The sequence below is a fragment of the Carcharhinus amblyrhynchos genome, chromosome 24 (genome assembly GCF_965287045.1).
Source record: "Carcharhinus amblyrhynchos chromosome 24, sCarAmb.v2.hapA, whole genome shotgun sequence".
NCBI lineage: Eukaryota > Metazoa > Chordata > Chondrichthyes > Carcharhiniformes > Carcharhinidae > Carcharhinus > Carcharhinus amblyrhynchos.
The window spans coordinates 6,322,913-6,344,687 of record NC_137347.1 but is presented as its reverse complement, the minus strand read 5'-3'; the positions used below and the strand labels follow the sequence as shown (position 1 = coordinate 6,344,687).

The following is a 21,775-nucleotide window of genomic DNA, read 5'->3' as shown; positions in this document are numbered from 1 at the left end:
AAATTAACAGATGTGCAGCAAAAAGCCTTCAATGTAACAAAAGTGCGATGACATGAGATCTCACTCGATATTTCAGCGCCAGACCTGAGCTGATGTGGATTCCAATTCCAGCTGCGTGCAACTGATCGGTTGACCAATACAGACGAGCTAAAAAAATACACTGGATATGAACATACGATTTAGGAAAAGGAATAGGAGGCCATTCAGCCCTTCGAGCCTGCTTCACCTCTGTAGCTGGGTGACCCCCTCAATGACCTAATAGTATCTTATAGGCTCCTAATGAACAGTAACAGCAGCAGCATTGCGGCAGCAGAACTCTCCCCGGTCAGTTGGTCAGAGTATTTTCCCAGTGCAGTTTGGGATTGTGGACACCAGGAAGGTCAAAGTTTGCACTTCTGGTCTGGTTATCCCGGGGGGAACGTGTTAAAGTGACAGACCATCTGTTATCCTGGTCAGGAGTAAAGTGCTCGTCAGGAATCTATATCACCTCCACCAAAGAATATTTATTTCATACACTGTTTTAATATATATGCTGGACCAGATGCTGGGCAACACGACAGCTCAGTGACTATCACTGTTTGCTGTGCAGATACATGGATTTGGGCTGGTGTCTGCGGGAGTTTGCGCATTCTCCCCGTGCTTGCGTGGGTTTTCTCTGGATGCTCCGGTTTCCTCCCACACCCCAAAGATGTGCTATTAGGCTGATTGGCAGGAATAAATTGTCCCTAAATTAGTCTTCTCTCAATGTGGAATGCCATGAGCATAGACAAAGGGTCATGGGTGGAGGGGGGGGACTCATATTGTTAAAATGGTGGCGCGGGCTCGTTGGGCCGAAGGGCCTGTTTCCCGGGCTGTGTTGTTCTTTGTTCTTTATATGTTTTTCTAAAATATCAGATGAGAAATGTGATGGACAGAATTCCTTGCCTTGCCCAGATTGCCAACACTTCAGGTTTCTCCTGGAATTTTCAGGGCTTGATAATGAATCTCCGGGATAATTCCGGAGCAATGCCAGAGAAAAATCACTGGAATGTTCAAAAAGATCTTTTTTTTATTTCTTCGAACAAGGGCTATTGGAGGTCAGGTGATGACACCAACAGGAATGGGTCCAACCAGAATTGGGAAATCTAATTCCAGCACAAGGAAACCAGGGTACGCGGATTTGGGAATGGGATCGGGAGTGATTCCCCAGAATTTGCCCGTGGAACCACATGTAACTAAAGTGCCTGTTCACACTCGCTAAGGTGGGACGACAAAGGGTTCAGGGTTTCAGAGTAAGGGGAATGTCCCAGCTCGGGGTTAGCTCTGCCCTGTGTGTACTCAACCTGCCACCTTGCTGCTTGTTTGCTCTGTGAACAACTGTGGCCGCTGTACCGCGCAAGATCCACTTGTGAACATTAAATTAGTCATGAATATAACACCAGGTGTGAGCGATGAACGTCAAATGACTCCTGGCTGTCTGGCATTCCGGTCAAATCATGTCTGAAGCGAACAGCTCCGAGAGTTACAGGTGTGCCAGTCACAGTTACACCGGTTTCCCAGCAATGTGAGACATTCTGAGGTGCCTGCCCCTCTCCCTTCGCTGCCATCCCAGAGCAGGCGGCTATTCTCAGACCGTGAGCCTTTTGCCGGTGTCTCTCTCCGTTCTGTATTGTAGCCTCTAGCCTCACCTTGCTGTTCCATGGTGTACAGCCTTCGGAAACTGGGTGGCCGGTGCCTACTTCTCACCCTCCAGCTTCCTGTGGGCACTGATGGCAGCCCAGAGTCTGCACATCATTCCACCCCTAACACAGAAAGAAACCCTTTAGTGATTGGTAGGATAGATCCTGTCTTATATAAATGCACAGTGCTCCCTCTCTCTGCCACACACACATATCGCTGCATATAAATATACACGCCTGCATATTGGCCCAGGTTTTTAGCTTTGGAGCAGGGTTGTTAGACATTTTTCTTCCCTCTTCAGTCCAAAAACATTTTGCATCATCACTTACCATCCATGCAAGCTGACACTCACCAGAATGAACTTCACGAGTCAAATGGTTACAGAGATCAGAGACCAACAATGTTCACCACAAGAGTGAGCCAGAATAAACAATCTTCACTTAATCCCCTGGTTACAATAATTGTTAGATTTCAGGATTTGTAACAGTGGTTAGCGCTGCTGCCTCACTCACAGTGCCAGGGACCCGGGTTCGATTCCTGGCTTGGGTCACTGTCGGTGTGGAGTCTGCACGTTCTCCCCGTGTCTGCATGGGTTTCCTCCGGGTGCTCCGGTTTCCTCCCACAGTCCGAAACACGTGCTGGTTAGGTGGACTGGCCATGCTAAATTGTCCCGTTAGTGTCAGGGGGACCAGCTAGAGTAAATACATGGGGTTACAGGGATAGGGCCTGGGTAGGATTGTGATCGGTGCAGACTTGATGGGCCGAATGGCCTCCTTCTGCATTGCAGGATTCTATGATCTTATAAATTGTTAGATTCCAGGATTTGAAACAGCTCATGCAATAATAAGTAGAATCTCAGTTTAATAAAACATTGACACGTTAAGGATGTAAGCAGAGTGTGAGGTTTATTGTAAAATTTTATCCAGCAGTGTTTGCGCTGTATAGCTATGGGTGCTGAGTTTGGACTAAACAACGGAATTGTACATTAATTAATTATTGAATAGTGACAAGATCGGCCCAAAATAATTGGCCAGTTTAACACAGTTTATGCGGCATTTTTTTAATTGATGCCACGGCAACTGGGCGCGTGGAATCTTGGTGAACAGTGGGGCTAATAGTGCATCTTTTAAAGGATTAACAGTAACAAGGATTCGCCCTTACAACTACACTCATTCACGGCCATGCTGATTGCAGGAATGTAAATCTTCTTGTGTAAAATGTTTTCTTTATACTCTAAATTTGCAGCCCAAACTTTCTGCTGTAGGATGAACAGAACAACAGAATCATTTCTTCAAAGAGATGGGGTTGTTTTGTGAAGTTAGCAGAGGAGCAGCGGAAATCATCCAGCAACGAGTGACAACTCACGGGATATCTCCTCTTGCCATGTCGCTGGGTTATTTACACACCATTCATGGTGCGTATATTAAATTCACTGCTCTGTACCCAGAATGTTCTGGCCCATTGCACATTTTTATTGCACTGCCCCACCACTCAACCCATCCCCATGTATCCTTCCCACATTGGACAAATGCTATTCACCCTTTCCTTATCATAGGCATCAATTATAAAAACGCTTTATAAACTGTATTAAACTGGCTAATTACTTTGGGCCAATCTCACCGCTATTACAATTAATGTACAATTCCTGTTGTTTAATCCAAACTCAGCACCCGTAACCGCTACAGCGCTAACACTGCTGGATAAAATTTTACAATTAACCCCACGTGCTGCTTACAGCTTTGAATCAATGTTTTATTAAACTGAGATTCTATTTATTATTGTATGTTTCAAATCCTGAAATCTAACAATTATCGTAACCAGGGACTGAAAACAGTTTATTCTGGCTCACTCTTATGGTGAACATTGTCAACACAAATGCAGGCATACAGATAAACATACACACAGATACTGACACACACTCACTGATACCGACACACACAGATACTGACACACAGAGATATGCTCACACACACAGACATGCTCACACACACATGCAGATGCACACACAGATACTGACACACACACGCAGATGTGCACACACACAGGGGTGTGCGTGCACACACAGATGTGCACAAATATACATGTGCATGCACACTGATGCACACAGAGGCACACGCACACACACTGATGTGCATACAGCCAGATGGGCACACACAGACACATGCACACACAAACAGACACACAATCACACAAGAACACACAAATGTGCATGCACACTGATACATACACAAAAGATGCACACAGACGCAGATGCACACACACAACACACACTCTACATGTATACACTCACATGCATTAGAAAATACACTCAATTTGTAGAACACACATACACAAAGGTCTTTAGGATTTATAAATTCAAACATTCGGTAAATTTACCAACACGATAACGTAAATAGTCTTTTTCAACAATCATCTCAGCACGCAGAGCAAATAAGCAAAAAACAAAGTATTATCACATCATCCAGCACCGCTCAGTGTTTAATAACAGCCCTCCCATGCAGTCTGCGGAGAAGCTAGGCACCTCTTTACACAATCCCCATAAAATTCCAGCTTGATTAAAGGGACCAGTGAGAGGTTCACAGAGGAATCAGGAGAACCTCATGTGTGTGACAGCAGCCAAACTCACCCCTGCCCTCAGAATCGTTCTCTCTGAGCACGGACACAACCACTCAGGGTTAACGTGGAGATCAGTTTGTGTGGGATGGATTGTGTGCCCTCGACACAGTATGAAAGTCACAGGAATGTCTCTGGCTTTCCCCATGCTCGCTGTGTGTGCGGTATCTCATGTTCTGGATGCTGTAACTCAGGAAATGAAGTGGTGACTATTCACGGAATGACCACGTGAGGGTTGATCTTGCCGTTCTGTAGATTGCCAAGCTCTCAGCTGACAAATTGGCCAAGAGATGAAGTATTGAGCCATGCAGATAAGGCAGCTGATCCATCAAGGAGAGAAGTTGCTATGTAATTGGTTACCCCCCCTGGGCCAGGGAGGGGGATATCAGCCAATGTTTCTAATCTCGGTGGAAGCTTGTGTCTGTTTAAAGCTCTGGCCATTCCTCCCCATGGCCAAACAGCCCACACTACCTATTGAAGATGTAGATGTGTACACAGGACACCAGGGGGAGGTACTGAGCACAGAGTCAATGGTTTCTGGAGCAGAAGAAGGAATGAAAAAAATAAGCTCCATTAATCCCAAATAGTTGTGTCCGTGTTCAGAGAGAACGATTCTGAGGGGAGGGGTAAGCTGAGTTCAGCTGTTGTTGATATGATTATTGATCTTGAGTCAGGAGGTTGGTATGAAAGTTCACTGAGGGCATAGTGAGTTACATAGGCGGCACGGTGGCACAGTGGTTAGCACTGCTGCCTCACAGCACCAGGGACCCGGGTTCAATTCCGGCTTGAGTCACTGTCTGTTTGCACATTCTCTCTGTGTCTGTGTGGGTTTCCTCCGTCGATGGTAGTCATGATGTGGAGATGCCGGCGTTGGACTGTGGTAAACACAGTAAGAAGTCTCACAACACCAGGTAAAAGTCCAACCAGTTTATTTGATAGTAATCGCACAAGCTTTCGGAAACAGTGTCCCTTCACATCTTCATATAAAGGTTGGAATCTTTATATGCCTTTCTCTGATCAGAACCTTCCACACACCTGACGAAGGGACACTGTTTCCGAAAGCTTGTGGGATTACTATCAAATAAACTGGTCGGACTTAAACCTGGTGTTGTGAGACTTCTTACTGTGTTTCCTCCCACAGTCCAAAGATGATCATAGAATCCCTACAGTGCAGAAGGAAGTCCATCGAGTGAGCACCAAGCACAATCCCACCCAGGTCCTATTCCCATCACCCCACACATTAAGCTAGTTCCCCTGACACTAAGGTGCAATTTAAGATGGCCGAAAGCTAGTGGCTTTTGCTACCAAATAAACTTGCTGGACTTTAACCTGGTGTTGTGAGACTTCTTACTGCGCAATCCAACTAACCCGGCACATCTTTGGACTGTGGGAGGAAGCCGGAGCACCCGGAGGAAACCCACGCAGACACGGGGAGAATGTGCAAGCTCCACACAGATGGTGACCCAAGACCAGAAGTGAATCAGGGCACTGTGAGGCAGCAGTGCTAACCGCTGTGCTACCGTGCAGTTAGGTAGATTGGACATGGTAAATTGCCTCTTAGTGACCAAAGATGTGTAGGTTAAGGAGACTGGTGAGATAAATATGTGGGGTTATGGGGATAGGGCCTGTTTAAGGCATGCTGTCAGAGAGTTGGTGCAGTCTTAATGGGCCAAATGGCCTCCTTCTGCACTGTGGGGATTCTATGATGTACAAATGGAATGTAACAGAAGCATCTGAATGTGCTGTTTATAATATACTGTTGGCAAATGCTATGGGTAGTGTATGGGCAGTGGGTAGGGGTGGGTGATGCAACCATGAGTCATCCCTAGCTCGCATATTGATAGATCAGAGTTGCCGGATCTCCGATAATGAACAGGGTTAGACTCGATTCAGGCAGGAGTTGTACCCATTTGGGTGGGATGGCAGAGGGTGACAGATCGCTCCTTCTGAATAAAACCAACAACATAGGTAGAACAGGAACAGCAGTTCTGCTAAGAGGGTATGAACAGCTAGGAGCTAAATTAAAAAGCAGAACCGAGAAAGGTAATAATCTCTGGATTACTAGCTGAGCCACAAGCTAATTGGCACAGAGTCAATAAGATTCAGGAGGCAAATGCGTGCCTCAAAGATTGGTGTGGGAGGAATGGGTTTGAATTCATGGGACGTTGGCACCAGTATTGGGGAAGAGGGGACCTGTTCCAATGGGACAGTTTTCATCTGAATCGTGCTGGGACCAGAGTCCTGGCGAATCGTATAACGAGGGCTGTAGATAGGGGCTTTAAACTAAATAGTAGGGGGGAGGGTGCAGTTGTATGGAGAATCAGAAAATCAAAGTTAAAGTGCAGGTTAATGATGAGGACTTTCAACTAGTTAAAGGAGCCGAGGGCTCAGGAGAGGTTAGTAAGGTTTCCAGACCGTGTAATAGAACGGAGAGTATAAAAGGTGGTGGAAATCTAACCTCAGGCAGAGCAAAAAAGGTGACAGGTATGAGAAGAGAGGTGGTCAATGCAGGACTGAGGGTGTTGTACCTAAATGCACACAGTATACGGAACATGGTAAATTAGCTTGTTGCGCACATTGGAATTGGCTGGTACGATGTTGCGGGCATCACAGAGATGTGGCTGCGAGGGGATAAGGGCTGGGATCTAAATATCCGAGGATACGTTCCTATCGGAAGGAGAGGCAGATGGGCAAAGGAGCAGGGTTACATTGTTAGTAAGGAGTGAAGTTAAATTGTTAGCAAGAAGTGACACAGGATCAGAAGGCATAGAATCTCCATGGGTAGAATTGAGGAATCGCAAAGGTAAAAAGACTGATGGGAGTTATGTACAGGCTCCCTAGCAGTAGTCAGGATGTGGGGCAGAAAATAAATCAGGAGATAGAAAAAACATATAAAAAAGGCAATATTACAATAATCATGGGGGACTTCAATATGCAGGTGGACTAGGAAAATCAGGTAGGTAGTGGATCCCAAGAAAAGGAGTTTGTGGAATGTCAAGGGGAGGTCGTGTCTGACAAATCTGTTCTTTGAGGAGGTAACAAGGAAGTTAGATAAAAGAGAGCCATTGGATGTGATTTATTTAGATTTCCAGAAGACTTCTGACAAGGTACTGCATAGGAGACTGTTAAATAAGTTAAAAGCCCTTGGTGTTAACGATAAAATCCTGGCATGGATAGAGGGTTGGCTGACTGTCAGAAGGCAGGGAGTGGGGATAAAAGGGTCTTTTTCAGGATGCCAGCCGGTGACTAGTGGTGTGACTCAGGGATCGGTGCTGGGACCACAACTTTTCACAATATACATTAATGATTTGGAAGTAGAACACGACAGCCAAGAGTTACACAGCAAGATTCCACACGCAGCACTGAGATAAAGGAATAGGCAATCTGATTGTAGGGAGATTGGTTAAGGATTAAATACTGAGTACTGAATGAATTTTGTGCTTTTCTTGTAATACTGAATCAGAACCAGAAGTGTGAGAGGAGGCGTCTGTTTGACATTGCCTCTGACAGTGCAGCACTCCCTCAGTACAAGCACTGGTGTGCCAGCCTGGATTACCTGCTCGAGTCTCTGGTTTCTGACTCAGATTCAAGAACCTTACCACTAAGCCCAGCTCACCCGGAACAGGAAGCTCACACCGTAATTCAGGGCAATGAACACCGTTGCAGTTACAGCATTTACCTTATCTGGATGTACATCAAATCATCCCTTGTCACGTCATTCAGAAGGTTGTGCAGTGTGTAACCATTGGCTATAATCTGTAACGTGAGCACAGTAAAAAGCATGTGAGCCAACACTGCTGAGTAACTCTCACAGCTGCTTCTGGCCCCATGTTCTCCCTGACCCCTTCCTCCACCCTCCTGAGGTTATCGAGTTCTTGCCTGGTTGCCGTTTCAGGAACCCTAACAATCTCTGTAACTCCCACAAGTAGCCATTAGACCGAGCCAGCACTGTCAGTGTCTATGTGCCATCAGAAGCATCACAGCTGAAACCTACAACGGGCGGAATTCTCTGGCCGTTCACACCCCACCATTGCTGCCAGCAAGAATGGAGAATTTGGCACTCAGCAGGATCTTCATTCACTGCAGCGGGACTGCAGAATCCAAGTCAGGGAGGGGGTGAGAAAATCCCGGTCAATGTCTTCACTTGGCACCTGTGCAGATGGAGGGGTCACTGCGCGCAGTCAGAATCATTCTCAAAGTGGAGGACCCAGGCTGAGAGCGGGTACACTCGATCAAGAAGTGAACTGGGTCTGTGTGGCTCAGTAACTCGCTGCTGTGGATAGTCTGAATACTGGAGGAGGAGTTCAGAGCCTGACCACATCTATCATCAGCCAACAACTACATGCACAGACTCATTGCCTCTCTGCCATTGGGTAAACAGAGCAAGATCCAACTAACCTTCCCACCTGAGACACTTTCCAATCAGACCTAGCGTTCACACCCAGTATCTATTCCAAGTATTGATTCTCCGTAGATGCTGTCAGACCTGCTGAGGTTTTCCAGCATTTTCTGTTTCAGATTCCAGCATCTGCAGTATTTTGCTTTTATCTACTCTCAAGTGGGCGGGTTTCCAAGTGAACTCATTGAATTAGTAATCCAATTAGTAACGTAAATCAGATGAGCACTGACTGTGGCGAGTAACTCACCTCCATGGCTCCCCAAAGCAAGTCCACCATCTACAAAGCACAAGTCAGGAGTGTGATGGAATACTCCCCACTTGCCTGGATGAGTACAGCTCCCATAACACTCACAAAGCTCAACACCATACAGTACAAAGCAGCTCTCAATTGCTACCCCATCCACCACCTTCAATGTCCACTCCCTCCATCACTCAGACACAGTGGCAGCAATGTGTACCATCTACAAGATGCACTGCAGTAACTCACCAAGGGTCTTTACAAATCCATGATTACAACCATCTAGAAGGGCAAGGGCAGCTTAGATCTGGGAAAAGCACCAATTGCAAGTTCCTCTCCAAGTCATTTACAATCCTGACTTAGAAATATATCGCCGTTCCTTCACTATCCCTGGGTCAAAACGATGGAAATTTCTCCCTATGCCTGGGGAACTGCAACAGTTCAAGAAGGCAGTTCACCACCACCTTCTCAAGGGCAATTAGGGATGGGCAATAAATGCTGGTCTAGCCAGTGTCCTGTGAATGACTAAAAAAAAGTCTGGCTCACCCAACCCCTGGACATAGCAGGACATTAGCTGCCCTCGTCAATGGGTGAAGCTTCCTTCTTTAAGTGGAGCAGTGAAAATTCAATTAAACAGCAAACCCCTCTGGGAACTGCAACCATTTACTTTGTGTGCAAACATTTTTGATGCAAGGATTGTAGATTTTTTCCAGTACATTAATAAAGCTGCCTAAAGGTTTGGGAGTGCTGAGAATGTGTGATATACACATCATCAGTCACACAACATACGTTTGAGAATTTCAGTGCTTATTCACAGTTTGTTGCATTGCCTTAGGCTTCACTGAACAAAGCAGAACTTGATTTTACAATACCGTATTGTCATGATAAATACATGTCATCTGTATCCCAGCAAATCAGAGTGGCTTAAGGACAGGAGGAACGCAAGCATTTAGTGAGTGCACTTTCCAATCCATTGCCTGCCAGTGTTGGCAGTTGTGCAGCAAGCAACAAGGATCAATCTCCAACACAAAACACAAGCACAGTGCCAGCGACCCGGGTTCAATTCCAGCCTTGGGTCACCGTCCATGCGGAATCTGCATGTTCTCCCCATGTCTGCATGGGTTCCCCTCCAGGTGCTCCGATTTCCTTCCACAGTCTGAAAGATGTGCTGGTTAGGTGTATTGGCCGTGCTAAATTCTCCCTCAGTGTACCTGAACAGGTGCCGGAGTGTGGCGACCGGGGAATTTTCAAAGTAACTTCATTGCAGTGTTAATGTACATAGAACATAGAACAGTACAGCACAAACAGGCCCTTCAGCCCACAAGTTGCGCCTATCACATCTATACCTACCAAGCCATAGAACTGTAACTCCCAATGCCATAGATCCCATGTACTCATCCAGAAGTCTTTTAAAAGACTCCAGCGAGTTCGCCTCCACCACCACCGACGGCAGCCGATTCCGTTAACTCACCACCCTCTGAGTGAAAAACTTTCCCCTAACATCTCCTCTGTACCTGCTCCCCAGCACCTTAAATCTGTGTCCTACTTATAAGCCTACTTGTGACGCCAATAAGTAAACTTTACATTTACAAAGCTGTTAAACAGTGTTACTGATCACTGATGGATCAGTTAGTGTGGAAACCCAGGTATACATCCTGGAAGTTGTAGTTAGGTGAAGGTTTGAGCAATGACTCAGTCTATCTAGGTGCTTTTTAAACAGGAAAGGTGAATGGAGAATCTGGGGGCAGCCTGTCATCAGCTAACTGTGGGTGTCATGGAATTAGCAATGCTGGGAATAGCCAGCAGGCCAGGCAGAATCTTTGGAGCGAGAAACAGAGTTATTAGCTCACGTTGGTGTTAATGTACATTAGGAGTGTGAAGGTTCCGATTTAAAATGGCCTTCTTCCCTAATTTCCCTGCTTTTTCCCTATCTTTGTCAATCACATTTATTCACTACCTCCTCCAGCCTTTATTTTTGGCTTCCCCCCATTCCCTCAGCTTTCTGCTTGCATCCTCTCCCTCTCCAGAGATAACGGTGCCTCTGAGGTTCACTCAATTCCCTTTCCAGCAGAGGGACAGCGGCGTGTAGGTCGGCCTGGGCACTGGGACTTTGAGCCAGAGCTGCACCCGCTTCAACAGGAGACAAACTCAGAGAGTCGACGGGCAGAACTTTTCAGGACTGCCTCGATGGCTTTGCGTGATGGTACCAAAATTCCGCAGGGGGCACTCCTGCCGCGTACCCCTAGCTGCCTGAGACTTTACAAAGTAGAGTCCCATGTGACCTGCTCACCCTAATTGAGTTAGCAAATAACGGCTGCTTAAGGGCTGCTTTTCCATCAAGCTGCAATTCTGAGGCCAGCGGGAGGAGGTTAGGGATGGGGCTGGCAGACTCGTGCCTCAGGTGGGAAGGAGGGGGAAGGGGGTGCTCTCTCACATGCAACATCCCCCGCTCCTCTCCCGCACCCTCACCAGAAGCTTCCTCCCCTTGTCCTTTCCATCCCGCCCCTCGATTCCCTAACCAGCCCCCACCACGCCACCCTCCCATCTCCACTGGGATTTCCCGGCATTGGCCCTCGCTTTCTGGGACTGGGAGTCTGGGGGCTACCTGTGGGGTTAGCAATGGCCGCTGCTCCGCTCTCTGAGGCAGGGCTTTCTCCTGAGTGAGGGGCGGAAGGCCCAACTCCAGCAATTCACTCTCCACACAGCCTGAACCGACTGCGGGGTTGTCTGTCCCTCCCATTATGATTCCCGTGGCAGGCAGGATGGGAAAATTCCTCCCAGAAACAAAAAAACGCTGGAAAATCTCAGCAGACCTGACAGCATCTGTGGAGATAGAACAGAGCGAACACTTCTGGAGTCTTGATGTGGAGATGTTGGCACAATAAGAAGTCTCACAGCACTAGGTTAAAGTCCAACAGGTTTACTTGGAATCAAGAGCTTTCGGAGCGCTGCTCCTTCTTCAGGTGAGTGGAGATAGGTTGACAAACACGGCATACATAGGCAGAGAGACAATTGCAAGATAATTAAAGATTGGCACACGAGTCTTTTCAGGTAATCAAGTCTTTACAGGTACAGACAGCGAGAATGGAGAGGGGGATAATCACAGGTTAAAGAGGTGTGAATTGTCTCAAACCAGGGCAATTAGTAAGATTTTACAAGCCCAGGCCAAATGGTGTACGTGTAATCCCCACCATACTGCCTGGGCTTGCAAAATCTTCCTAACTGTCCCAGCTTGAGACAATTCACACCTCTTTAACCTGTGATTAACCCTCTCTCCACTCTCACTGTCCATACCTGTAAAGACTTGATCACCTGAAAAGACTCGTGTTCCAATCTTTAATTATCTTGCAGTTGCGTCTCTGCCTATATATGCCGTGTTTGTGAAACCATTTCGTCGCTCGCCTAATGAAGGAGCAGCGCTCCGAAAGCTCACGATTCGAAATAAACCTGTTGGACTTTAACCTGGTGTTGAGAGACTGGATGGCCAACTTGAAATGTTGACTCTGGTCTCTCTCCCTCTCCACAAATGCTGTCAGATCTGCTAAGATTTCCAGAATTTTCCGTTTTTCTTCCCTTCCAGTGAAAGATGCCACGCTGGCATCCCTTAAAAGCGTCTGACAACGTCTCCGAACACTCTGCACAAACCAGAAATATTTCTTACCTTGTCAATCGTTCGTCGATCGACTTGCTTCGTCGACAGCCACTGTGTAAGCTCTTCAGTTTCAGAATCCACAGGAGTCGTAGGTGGTACACTGAGAGCAACTGAAGCGATTTCTGGTTAAGAACATGGAGGAGAAGTTTAACAAGCTGCTTTTACCAAATTCCATTTACACAGTTCACAGAAAGAGATTGGATTTCCAAACTGAACTCAAACAGGGACGGTCAAGAAACCTGACCTTCTCTTGGTCAATCTCCAACACATCCCTCAGTCTAATGTTGCTTCAACCCATGTATCCGTTCAGTTCAAAGATGTTTCTTGCCTGCTATCCAAAGAGCTAAAGAAGAATCCTAAAGATTTTGGAGGTGACCTTAACAAAAATATTCTAAGTGACGAACGAGTCAAAAATCGACTCTCACCTCAGTTTGAGGAAAAAAAGAAGCAAGTTCCATTTCTTGCCAATAGGGGAGAGGACGTGGGGCCCAAGCTGACCGAAAGCCGGCAGATTGCAGCAGAGGGTGCCATTGCACACGTATAGATCTCTCGGAGGAGCAGAGAGGTATGTTAGTCACCTTCCCCCCAGGTGCTGCTGGGCTCCGTGGCCGATCGCCTCCTGCCTGCTATTGCTGTCCTCCATAGCTGATTCCTCAAAGGGGACACTCCCCTTCCCAACCTCATGGTGGGGGAGGGAGGGTCTCAATGGCCACTGGACCAACTGGCGAGGCCATCACGACTGGTCACCATTGATGTGGACCGTACATGACCCTTGGCAGTGAGGACCTTCACTGGTGAGGTCACAAAGGCGACTGAGCCCGGTCGATTGCGTCCCCAGCTCCCGTGTAATATGTAAATTCCACTTTACACAGGATTTAAATATTACAATCAGCCTCAGTCTGATCTAGCCAGATATCTGGTGTGGGCAAGATCGCTAGTAGTGGGAGGTCAGGCACGAACCCGATTTTCCAGATCTGTCGCGATCTTACCGTCTCACCCCTCCCATCAACTGGCAGGATGAGAAGGTAAGATCACCCTCTTTTCTTTTGCCTTTTTCACTGCTCAACTTGGCTCTTTTGAATTTTGGCCAATCTCTCTGAAGCTAACATTTCACCCAAATCAATTAATTACCCACAAATCTTCAATGATGTCAATCAAAGCCAGCTCTTTATAAAGAGAACAAGTTCGATATCCTTAACGCTGCCATAATTATAACTTGGGTTCTCAACACCCAGAATCCTGGCTTCCTACCATCCAAACCATCTCAGGGGCATTAATATTCTTCCCATGAATTTATTCATGAATAATCCAGAGGGGTAAGTTGTTAAACAAGAATGTTTAAAAACTCAGACTCCCCCAATCCAAACTGACCCTATTTGAATATTTATAGCTGGATGAAATTCCTTCTGGCTCCCACCTTTTCTCTCGTTCCAGCTCACATTTCCCCTGGATAAGAACATTCCCAGATCTCCTCCCAGTGCTGCCCCCTGTCTGCTGCCCGGGTGACAGCAGCAACAACGGCCCCGCCCTTAATCACCTCTCTCTGCTGCGAAGTGGGGCTGAGCAGAGGACAAGATTCTGGCCCTGTGTAACATCAGCTATAACCCGGAGAAGCATCAAAGCCTTGCCCTTCCCTTGTGCCCCTGCCCTGCGAGCCACTTGAACACTGGGAATGTTCAGAACTCAGTGCATTTCACAAGACAAACAAACGTAGATCCTCACCCTTCCTTTGTGGGGTGCAACAACATTTGTGTGGCATCAGGAACTCATGAACTGCTCCCTAACATGCCCCAACAGCGACAGTACAGGAGAAGAGAGGACTGAAAAACAGACTACTGCAATGTACTGAATCACATCCTCCAGGACAATATTTGAAAGTATGGAAGGCCACTGCATTTTCTGGACAATGGAATTTGAGTCAGATTTGTTTTAGAAGGGTTACAAATTCACCTGGAATAAGAATGCCTTTTCTAGGAAAGCACATAAATAGACTAGCATGGCCTTCGATAGGGGAGAGCTGGTTTATTCAAACAGCAATAATTTTAACCAATGGGAAAACAACCGGTTTGAAGCCAAACACCACGGATTTACTGGATATCATCTGACAAAAATAAGCTTTAAGTTATGAACTTTTTAAAAAAAAGTCAGTAGGGACTGAATAGAGAAAGTAAAAAGCTGTCCAGCTCACATTCTCTTTGTCTTGCCTGCAATAAAGTGGATATCAGTATCCTGCTAGGAATTCTTTTGGAAACCTGAGGGGCTGAGACAAGAAGGATTGATCTGCCTCTATGTTTCTCCAAGCCAAAACTCCATTGGTGAGAACCTCCTGGCATCTACTGGGACCAGCAATCTGAGTTCAAATGAGGGAGCTCCAGATCGACAGCATTGAAACCCTGCAAATGTTATCCATTTTTTAAAAATCAATCCTTTTTCAACTCCCTTCTTTCAGAAACTCTATGGTCTGTGTGTGTGTCCAAGTGTGTCCATGTGGAGTGGCACCACATCATCTTTTAAGTTTATTTTTATTGTCACAAGTAGGCTTACATTAACATTGCAATGAAGTTACTGTGAAAATCCCCCAGTCGCCACACTCCAGCGCCTGAGGGAGAATTTGCTCCTAACCAGTACATCTTTCAGACTGTGGGAGGAAACCGAAGCACCCGGAGGAAACACAAGCAGACACTGGGAGAATGTACAAACTCTGCACAGTCACCCAAGCCAGGAATTGAATCTGGGTCCATGGCACTGAGAGGCAGCAATGCTTACCACTGTGCCAATCTTAAACCTTTAATGATTGGGGAGGTGATGGCCTAGTGGTATTATCGCTCGACTAATAATCCAGAAACTCAGCTAATATTCTGGGGACCCAGGTTCGAATCCCACCACGGCAGATGGTGGAATTTGAACGCGATGAAAAATGTCTGAAAATAAAAATCTACTGATGACCATGAAACCATTGTCAATTGTCAGAAAAACCCATCTGTTTCACTAATACCCTTTAGGGAAGGAAATCTGGCATCCTTACCCGGTCTGGCCTACATGTGACTCCAGAGCCACAGCAATGTGGTTGACTCTCAACTGCCCTTGGGAAATGGCCTTGCAAGACACTCAGTTGTAATAATTGCTACAAAATCTCAACGAAGAAATGAAACCGGATGGACCACCTGCCATTAACCTAGGAAATATAATCGCCGTTCCTTCACAGTCGCTGGGTCAAAATCCCGGAATTCCCTCTCTAATGACATTGTGGGTCTATGCACAGCACATGGGCTGCAGCGATTCGAGAAGGCAGCTCACCACCACCTTCTCAAGGGCAACTAGGGGAGGGCAATAAATGCTGGCCAACCAGCAACACCCATGTCCCATGAATGAATTAGAAAAAAGACATTATTTCAAAGAAGAGGAGAGATTCCTCCCCCAGAATGGTTTCTATGAAAATGGAGACAACTCACTAGTCCATTGCTCCTCTCACACTTTTGTGATAGTTTATGCATCAGGATATAAATACCCATCATCCACCTGGAGCCATGTCATCTCCTGGGAGACGCAAAGAAAAATCGTTTGGAAGTTCCTCTCCAATCCTTTTAAAGTAATCAAAACAATTCCAGAAGATCACATTGGCTCTGATTACCGGGCAGGAATCTTACCCTCAGTTACACGGTGATCTCCATGCCAACCAGAGATATCCAGCTCTCACCCAAAGGAATTCAATTGATTAGTGTTCACTGTGTGAGCTGACAGCCATTAGAAACATAGAAACTATAAACAGGAGTAGGCCATTCGGCCCTATGAACCTGCTCCGCCATTAGCTTTGATCATGACTGATCATCAAATTCAATATCCTGATCCCCCTTCGCCCCAAAGCCCTTTAGCCCTAAGAGCTATAGCTAATTTCTTCTTGAAATCAGACAACATTTTGACCTCAACTACTTTCTGTGGTGGTGAAATTCCACACATTCACTGTGCTTTGGGTGAAGAAATTCCTCCGCCCCTCTGTTCCGGAAGGTTTACCCCTTATCCTCAAACTATGACCCCGAGTTCCCTTCCAATATTTTATCCCAAAAAATAGATCTTACCCTCCTGCTTTATCATAGATCATAGAACCCTACAGTACAGAAAGAGGCCCTTCGGCCCATCGAGTCTACACCGACCACAATCCCACCCAGGCCCTACCCCATATCCCTCTATATTTCACCCATTAATCCCTCTAACCTAAGCATCTTAGGACACTAAGGGGCAACTTTACAATGGCCAATCAACCTAACCCGCACATCTTTGGACTGTGGGAGGAAACAGGAGCACCCGGAGGAAACCCACGCAGACACAAGGAGAATGTGCAAACTCCACACAGACAGTGACCCGAGCCAGGAATCGAACCCAGGTCCCTGGAGCTGTGAAGCAGCAGTGCTAACCGCCGTGCTACCGTGCCGCCCACAATCCCATCCAGGGTATCCTTACCCCTTGTTCCCGTCCTTCACAGTCGCATCCCTGAGACCTGCAGTTTTCTCCCTGCGGAAACATACCCTGTGCCATTTCACACAGAAAACTATAAGATTTTTGCCATCCTCTGCAGCCAAACGGAAGCAGCTAAACAGCAGGCTGGTGAGTAGATGGAATGCGCTGGCAAAGCAAATTGGGTGGGGGGGGGATGAGGGGGTGTGTGATATTTGTCCAGTTGGAGGAATGGATCAAACACTCCTCAGTCTGGGAACTCGGGCAGTAATCCCGCATCCGCACCGATCGATTCCTTGCTGGCCTGTCACTCACCTGTGGGTTCTGGTCTTTTTCGGAGTGACTCAATTTCGTGGTTCTTCTGCTGGAGAGCTTGTACTAGAAGCTGTTGGAACTTTCTCTCTTTCTCTGTAAGGTCTTCGAGAAGGCTGCAAAGTTAAAGGCCCAGTAAATTAATGGAGGCAGCTTATTTGGTTAGTTCTTCGTCCATACATCGTTCTCCAGTGCCTTGCTGGGATCAATCTGTGTACAGGGCCTGACCTCAGCCACTCAGCTAAAACCACATCGCACCACGCTGATCTTTCTCTTCTCCCTAGCTATGATTGGAACACTGCATTCTAGACTCTCTCCTTTCCTTCTCTATGAACGGTACGCCTTGTCTGTACAGTGCGCAAGACTTTTAACTATATATTAATACATGTAACAATAATAAATCAAAATCAATGTCATGAGTTTCAGAATCTGATTAAATAAATACCCCACATCAAGGAAAAGGATAATGTTACAAGTGCAACACGAGGCTGGACAGCTAAGAAGGGCTTATCTGAGGCTGGGACTGAAACACCCCAATGGGGCAGGATGACTTGAACCTGCTAACCGGTGATTGTGGCCAATACAGGCGCATTGGGAAGGCAGTTTTAGTGTCAGGTTAACCACTGCAGCTGGGATCTGTCTCACTTCAGGTGTAGGGGAATCCTTGGTAGAAATTCAGAGGGATAGAATGAGTCTCCACTTGGGGAGGTCAGGATTAATCAAGGATAGTCAGCATTGTTCTGTCAAAGGGAGATTATGGGGGGAATTTTCCCACCACGGGAGTCAGAGCAGGTTTTGGGGAGGGGTGGGGGGGTGCAGGCAGACCATGCCAAGATCGTTTGACTTTGGGCAGAATTTTTCAGTTTTGGGATGAGTGCAGCTAGAAACTCCCACCCCCATTTCTTACAAATTTGATGGAATTTTTCGAGGAAGTGACTAGGTGCGTAGATGAGGCCAATGCAGTTGATGTAGTCCACATGGGCTTCAGTAAGGCTTTTGACAAGGTCCCACTTGGGAGGTGATGAAGAAAGTAAGAGCCCATAGGATCCAGAATTTGGTAAACTGGATCCAAAATTGGTTTAATGGCAGGAGGCAGAGGGTGATGGTCAAAGGTTGATTTTATGACTGGCAGCCGGAGTCCAGTGGTGTTCTACAGGGATCAGTGCGGGGTCCCTTGTTGTTTACAGTGTACTTAATGATCTGGATGTGAATGTAGGCGGTATGATCAGTAAGTTTGTAGATGACACAAAAATTGGTCATGTGGTAAATAGCAAGGAGGAATGCCTTAGATTACAGGACGATATAGACAGGCTGGTTAGATGGGCAGAACAGAGGCAGATGGAATTTAACCCTGAAAAGTGTGAGGTAATTCATTTTGGGAGGAATAACAAGGCAAGGGCATACACAATGAATGGTCGGTCCCTAGGAAGTACAGAGGGTCAGAGAGACCTTATTGTGCATGTCCACTGATGTCTAAAGACAGCAGGAGAGGAAGATAAGGTTAAGAAGGCATATGGGATACTTGCCTTTATTAACCAAGGCACAGAATATAAGAGCACTGGGTTATGATGGAGCTGTATAAAACACTGGTTAGGCCACAGCTGGAGTACTGAATGCAGTTCAGGTCATCGCACTATAGGGAGGATGTGATTGCACTAGAAAGGGTGCACAGGAGATTCACCCAGGATGTTACCTGGGCTGGAGTGTTTCAGCGATTAGGAGAGGCTGGCTAGGCTGGGGTTGTTTTCCTTGAAGCAGAGAAGGTTAAAGGGGGGGACCTGATTGAGGGGTACAAAATTATGAGGGATTTGGATAGGAAGAATCTTTTCTCCTTAGCAGAGAGATCAATAACCAGGGGGCATAGATTTAAGGGGAGGGGAATTAGAGGGAAAACAATTTCACTCAGAGGGTTTCGAGAATCTGGAACTCAGTGCCTGAAAGGCTGGTGGAGACGGGAAACCTCACAGCATTTAAGAAGCATTTAGATGAGCACTTGAAACACCGTTTCAAGTGTAGATGAGGCCAATAAGAGAGACTGAATAGACTGGGTCTGTACTCGTTGGAGTTTAGAAGGATGAGGGGGGAATCTTATAGAGACGTATAAGAGAATGAAAGGGATGGATAGGGTAGAGGTAGAGAGATTCTTCCCGCTTAGAAAGGACAGCAGGACTAGAGGGCACAGCCTCAAGATAAAGGCGGGGGGCAGTTTAGATCAGAGTTGAGGAGGAACTTCTTCACTCAAAGGGTGGTGAATCTCTGGAATTCTCTGCCCGTTGAAGTGGTGGAGGCTGCCTCGCTGAACATATTTAAGTCACGGGTAGATAGGTTTCTGATAGACAAGGGAATTAAGGGTTATGGGGAGAAAGTGGGAAAGTGGAACTGATCCACTTCAGATCAGCCATGATCTTATTGAATGGCGGGGCAGGCTCGAAGGGCTAGATGGCCTACTCCTGCTCCTATTTCTTATGTTCTTATGCCATAGCATACAAGTCTACTGACCAAGTGCTGGATGATAGGATAGAATAGATAGGTGGTGGGTGGCTGGCACAGACATTTTGGGCAGAAGGGCCTCATTCCGTGGTGTAAAACTCTATGACTTGAACGAGGTTAATAATTACAGAGCGTTTAATTCGATCTTTTTCAGTGTAGATTGAAGGGTATCAAAGTGTTGAAAATGTTTGATGGGGTCGATATGGAGAAACTTTTCCCCCTGGTGGGGGAATCAAGAATGAGAAACCACAATCTAAAAAGGAGCTGAGCGAATCAGGAAATCTCTTTCCACACTGGGATAAATGTAAACGTGAAACTCTCACCCCAAAAGGCTGCGGGTTCCGGTGGTCAATTGGAGATTCCAAGACTGAGACAGATGTATTTATTGGGTGAGGATATTATAGGATATGGGCAGAGAAAGCAGTGTAGATTCAGCCGAGCCTTGCTGTGACTCCGTTTGTGGGACTTGTATCTCCGGCTGCCAAGGTTAGAGTTATCGGCTGTAATTTTACCGTACCACTTGCCTCAGGAATCAGAGTGGCCAAGGAGCAGACCATGGAAAAGTCTGTCGACTTTGGGCGGGATTTTACAGTTTTGGGATGAACAAGGCCATAAAATCCTGCCATAGAGTTTGACAGCACAGCATGAGACCCTTCAGCCCATCATGTCTGTGCTGGCCATCAAGCACCTATCTATTCTAATCCCATTTTTCAGCCCTTGGTCCGTAGTCTTGGACGCTACAGTGCTTCAAGTGCTCACCTAAATGCTTCTTAAATGCTGGGAGGGTTCCTGCCACTAACACGTTTTTAGGCACTGATTCCCAACCGCCTCTGGGTGAAGAAGCATTTCCTCAAATCCCTTCTAAATCTGGGTTCAAGTCCCGCTCCAGGGTTTGTGTGCAACAATCAAGGTTGACAGCCCACTGCCGTACTGGGGGTGTGCTGCACTGTCACAGGTGCTGATTTTTAGATGAGGTGTTAAACTGAGGCCCAATCTTGAGTAGATGTAGAAGATCCCAAATCTGAAGAAAAGCAGCGGGCTGACCTCAGGCAATATTTATCCCTCAAACAACATGGCCAAAAAAACGATCACAGAGTGACTGTCACATTGCTGATTGTGGCAGTTCTCTCTGTGAATAAACTGTCTGCCCTGTTTCCCACATTACAACAGTGACAACACTTCATCTTGGCTGTACAGCAGCCAAGAGATGTCCACGGGCTGTGAAAAGTGTTACGTAAATTCAAGTCTCTTTTTCACTTTAGGTCTAACTAAACGATGGGAGAAGCTCAGGAAGACAAATGGCCCACTTACTCTCGTTCCTATGTTCCCTAGAGAAAACTGTTGTGCTGTGTCTTTAGGGACATATATTAAACTGCAGTCCATCACTACATACTTTGTGAAAAGAACAGAGGAACAGTCCTATAGAGCAGGCACCTTCTATAAAATCTCCCAGCTACTAGTGCCTGTGTACTCTCCCTGCAGGTACCATCATCTGAAAGGATGTTGGTGACAATGGACTCCAACTGGTCCCACACTGGTGCTGCAGTTGTTTTCTCTGTAGGTGTTGTTTCTCGGCCTTTTAGCTACGACCAAGTGTGTCAGCTCAAGGTGGGGTGTGATGTCTTATCTTGTCAACTTGGATCACGTTTGTGTCTCTCGTGAGGACCATGAATTGGCTTCAATTTGAATTTGAATTGATTTTTAGAGCAAGGAGATGGATTAAGGGCTCACCTCGCCCAGTCTGGGCATTATCTTTCTAATTCTGAGAAAGAAATTTATTCTAAAAGTAAGCCTGACCAGGAACCATTCCCACCCTTACTGATGCCACAGGTATATCAGAATGATTTACAAACTGATAACCAACCTGTTTGGCTACATAACGTCACACTTTCCAGGCTCATCAAGATTAGAACATCTGGTCCAGAGGCAGGGCAATAGAAGGCACTAGAAAACTTCATAT

The 21,775-nt window shown here is 46.5% G+C and overlaps 1 protein-coding gene across 1 annotated transcript in view; it reads right to left on the bottom strand.

The window, feature by feature from the left end:
- Positions 1-1,403: 1,403 nt before the first annotated feature.
- Positions 1,404-21,775, bottom strand: part of LOC145357706 (mitogen-activated protein kinase kinase kinase 5-like) — a 168,043-nt gene continuing 147,671 nt past the window's right edge. The window contains 5 exon segments of the mRNA XM_080211133.1: positions 1,404-1,479; positions 1,668-1,781; positions 7,952-8,028; positions 12,571-12,683; positions 17,329-17,441. Of these exon segments, the coding sequence (XP_080067259.1) occupies positions 1,404-1,479; positions 1,668-1,781; positions 7,952-8,028; positions 12,571-12,683; positions 17,329-17,441 (493 nt within the window).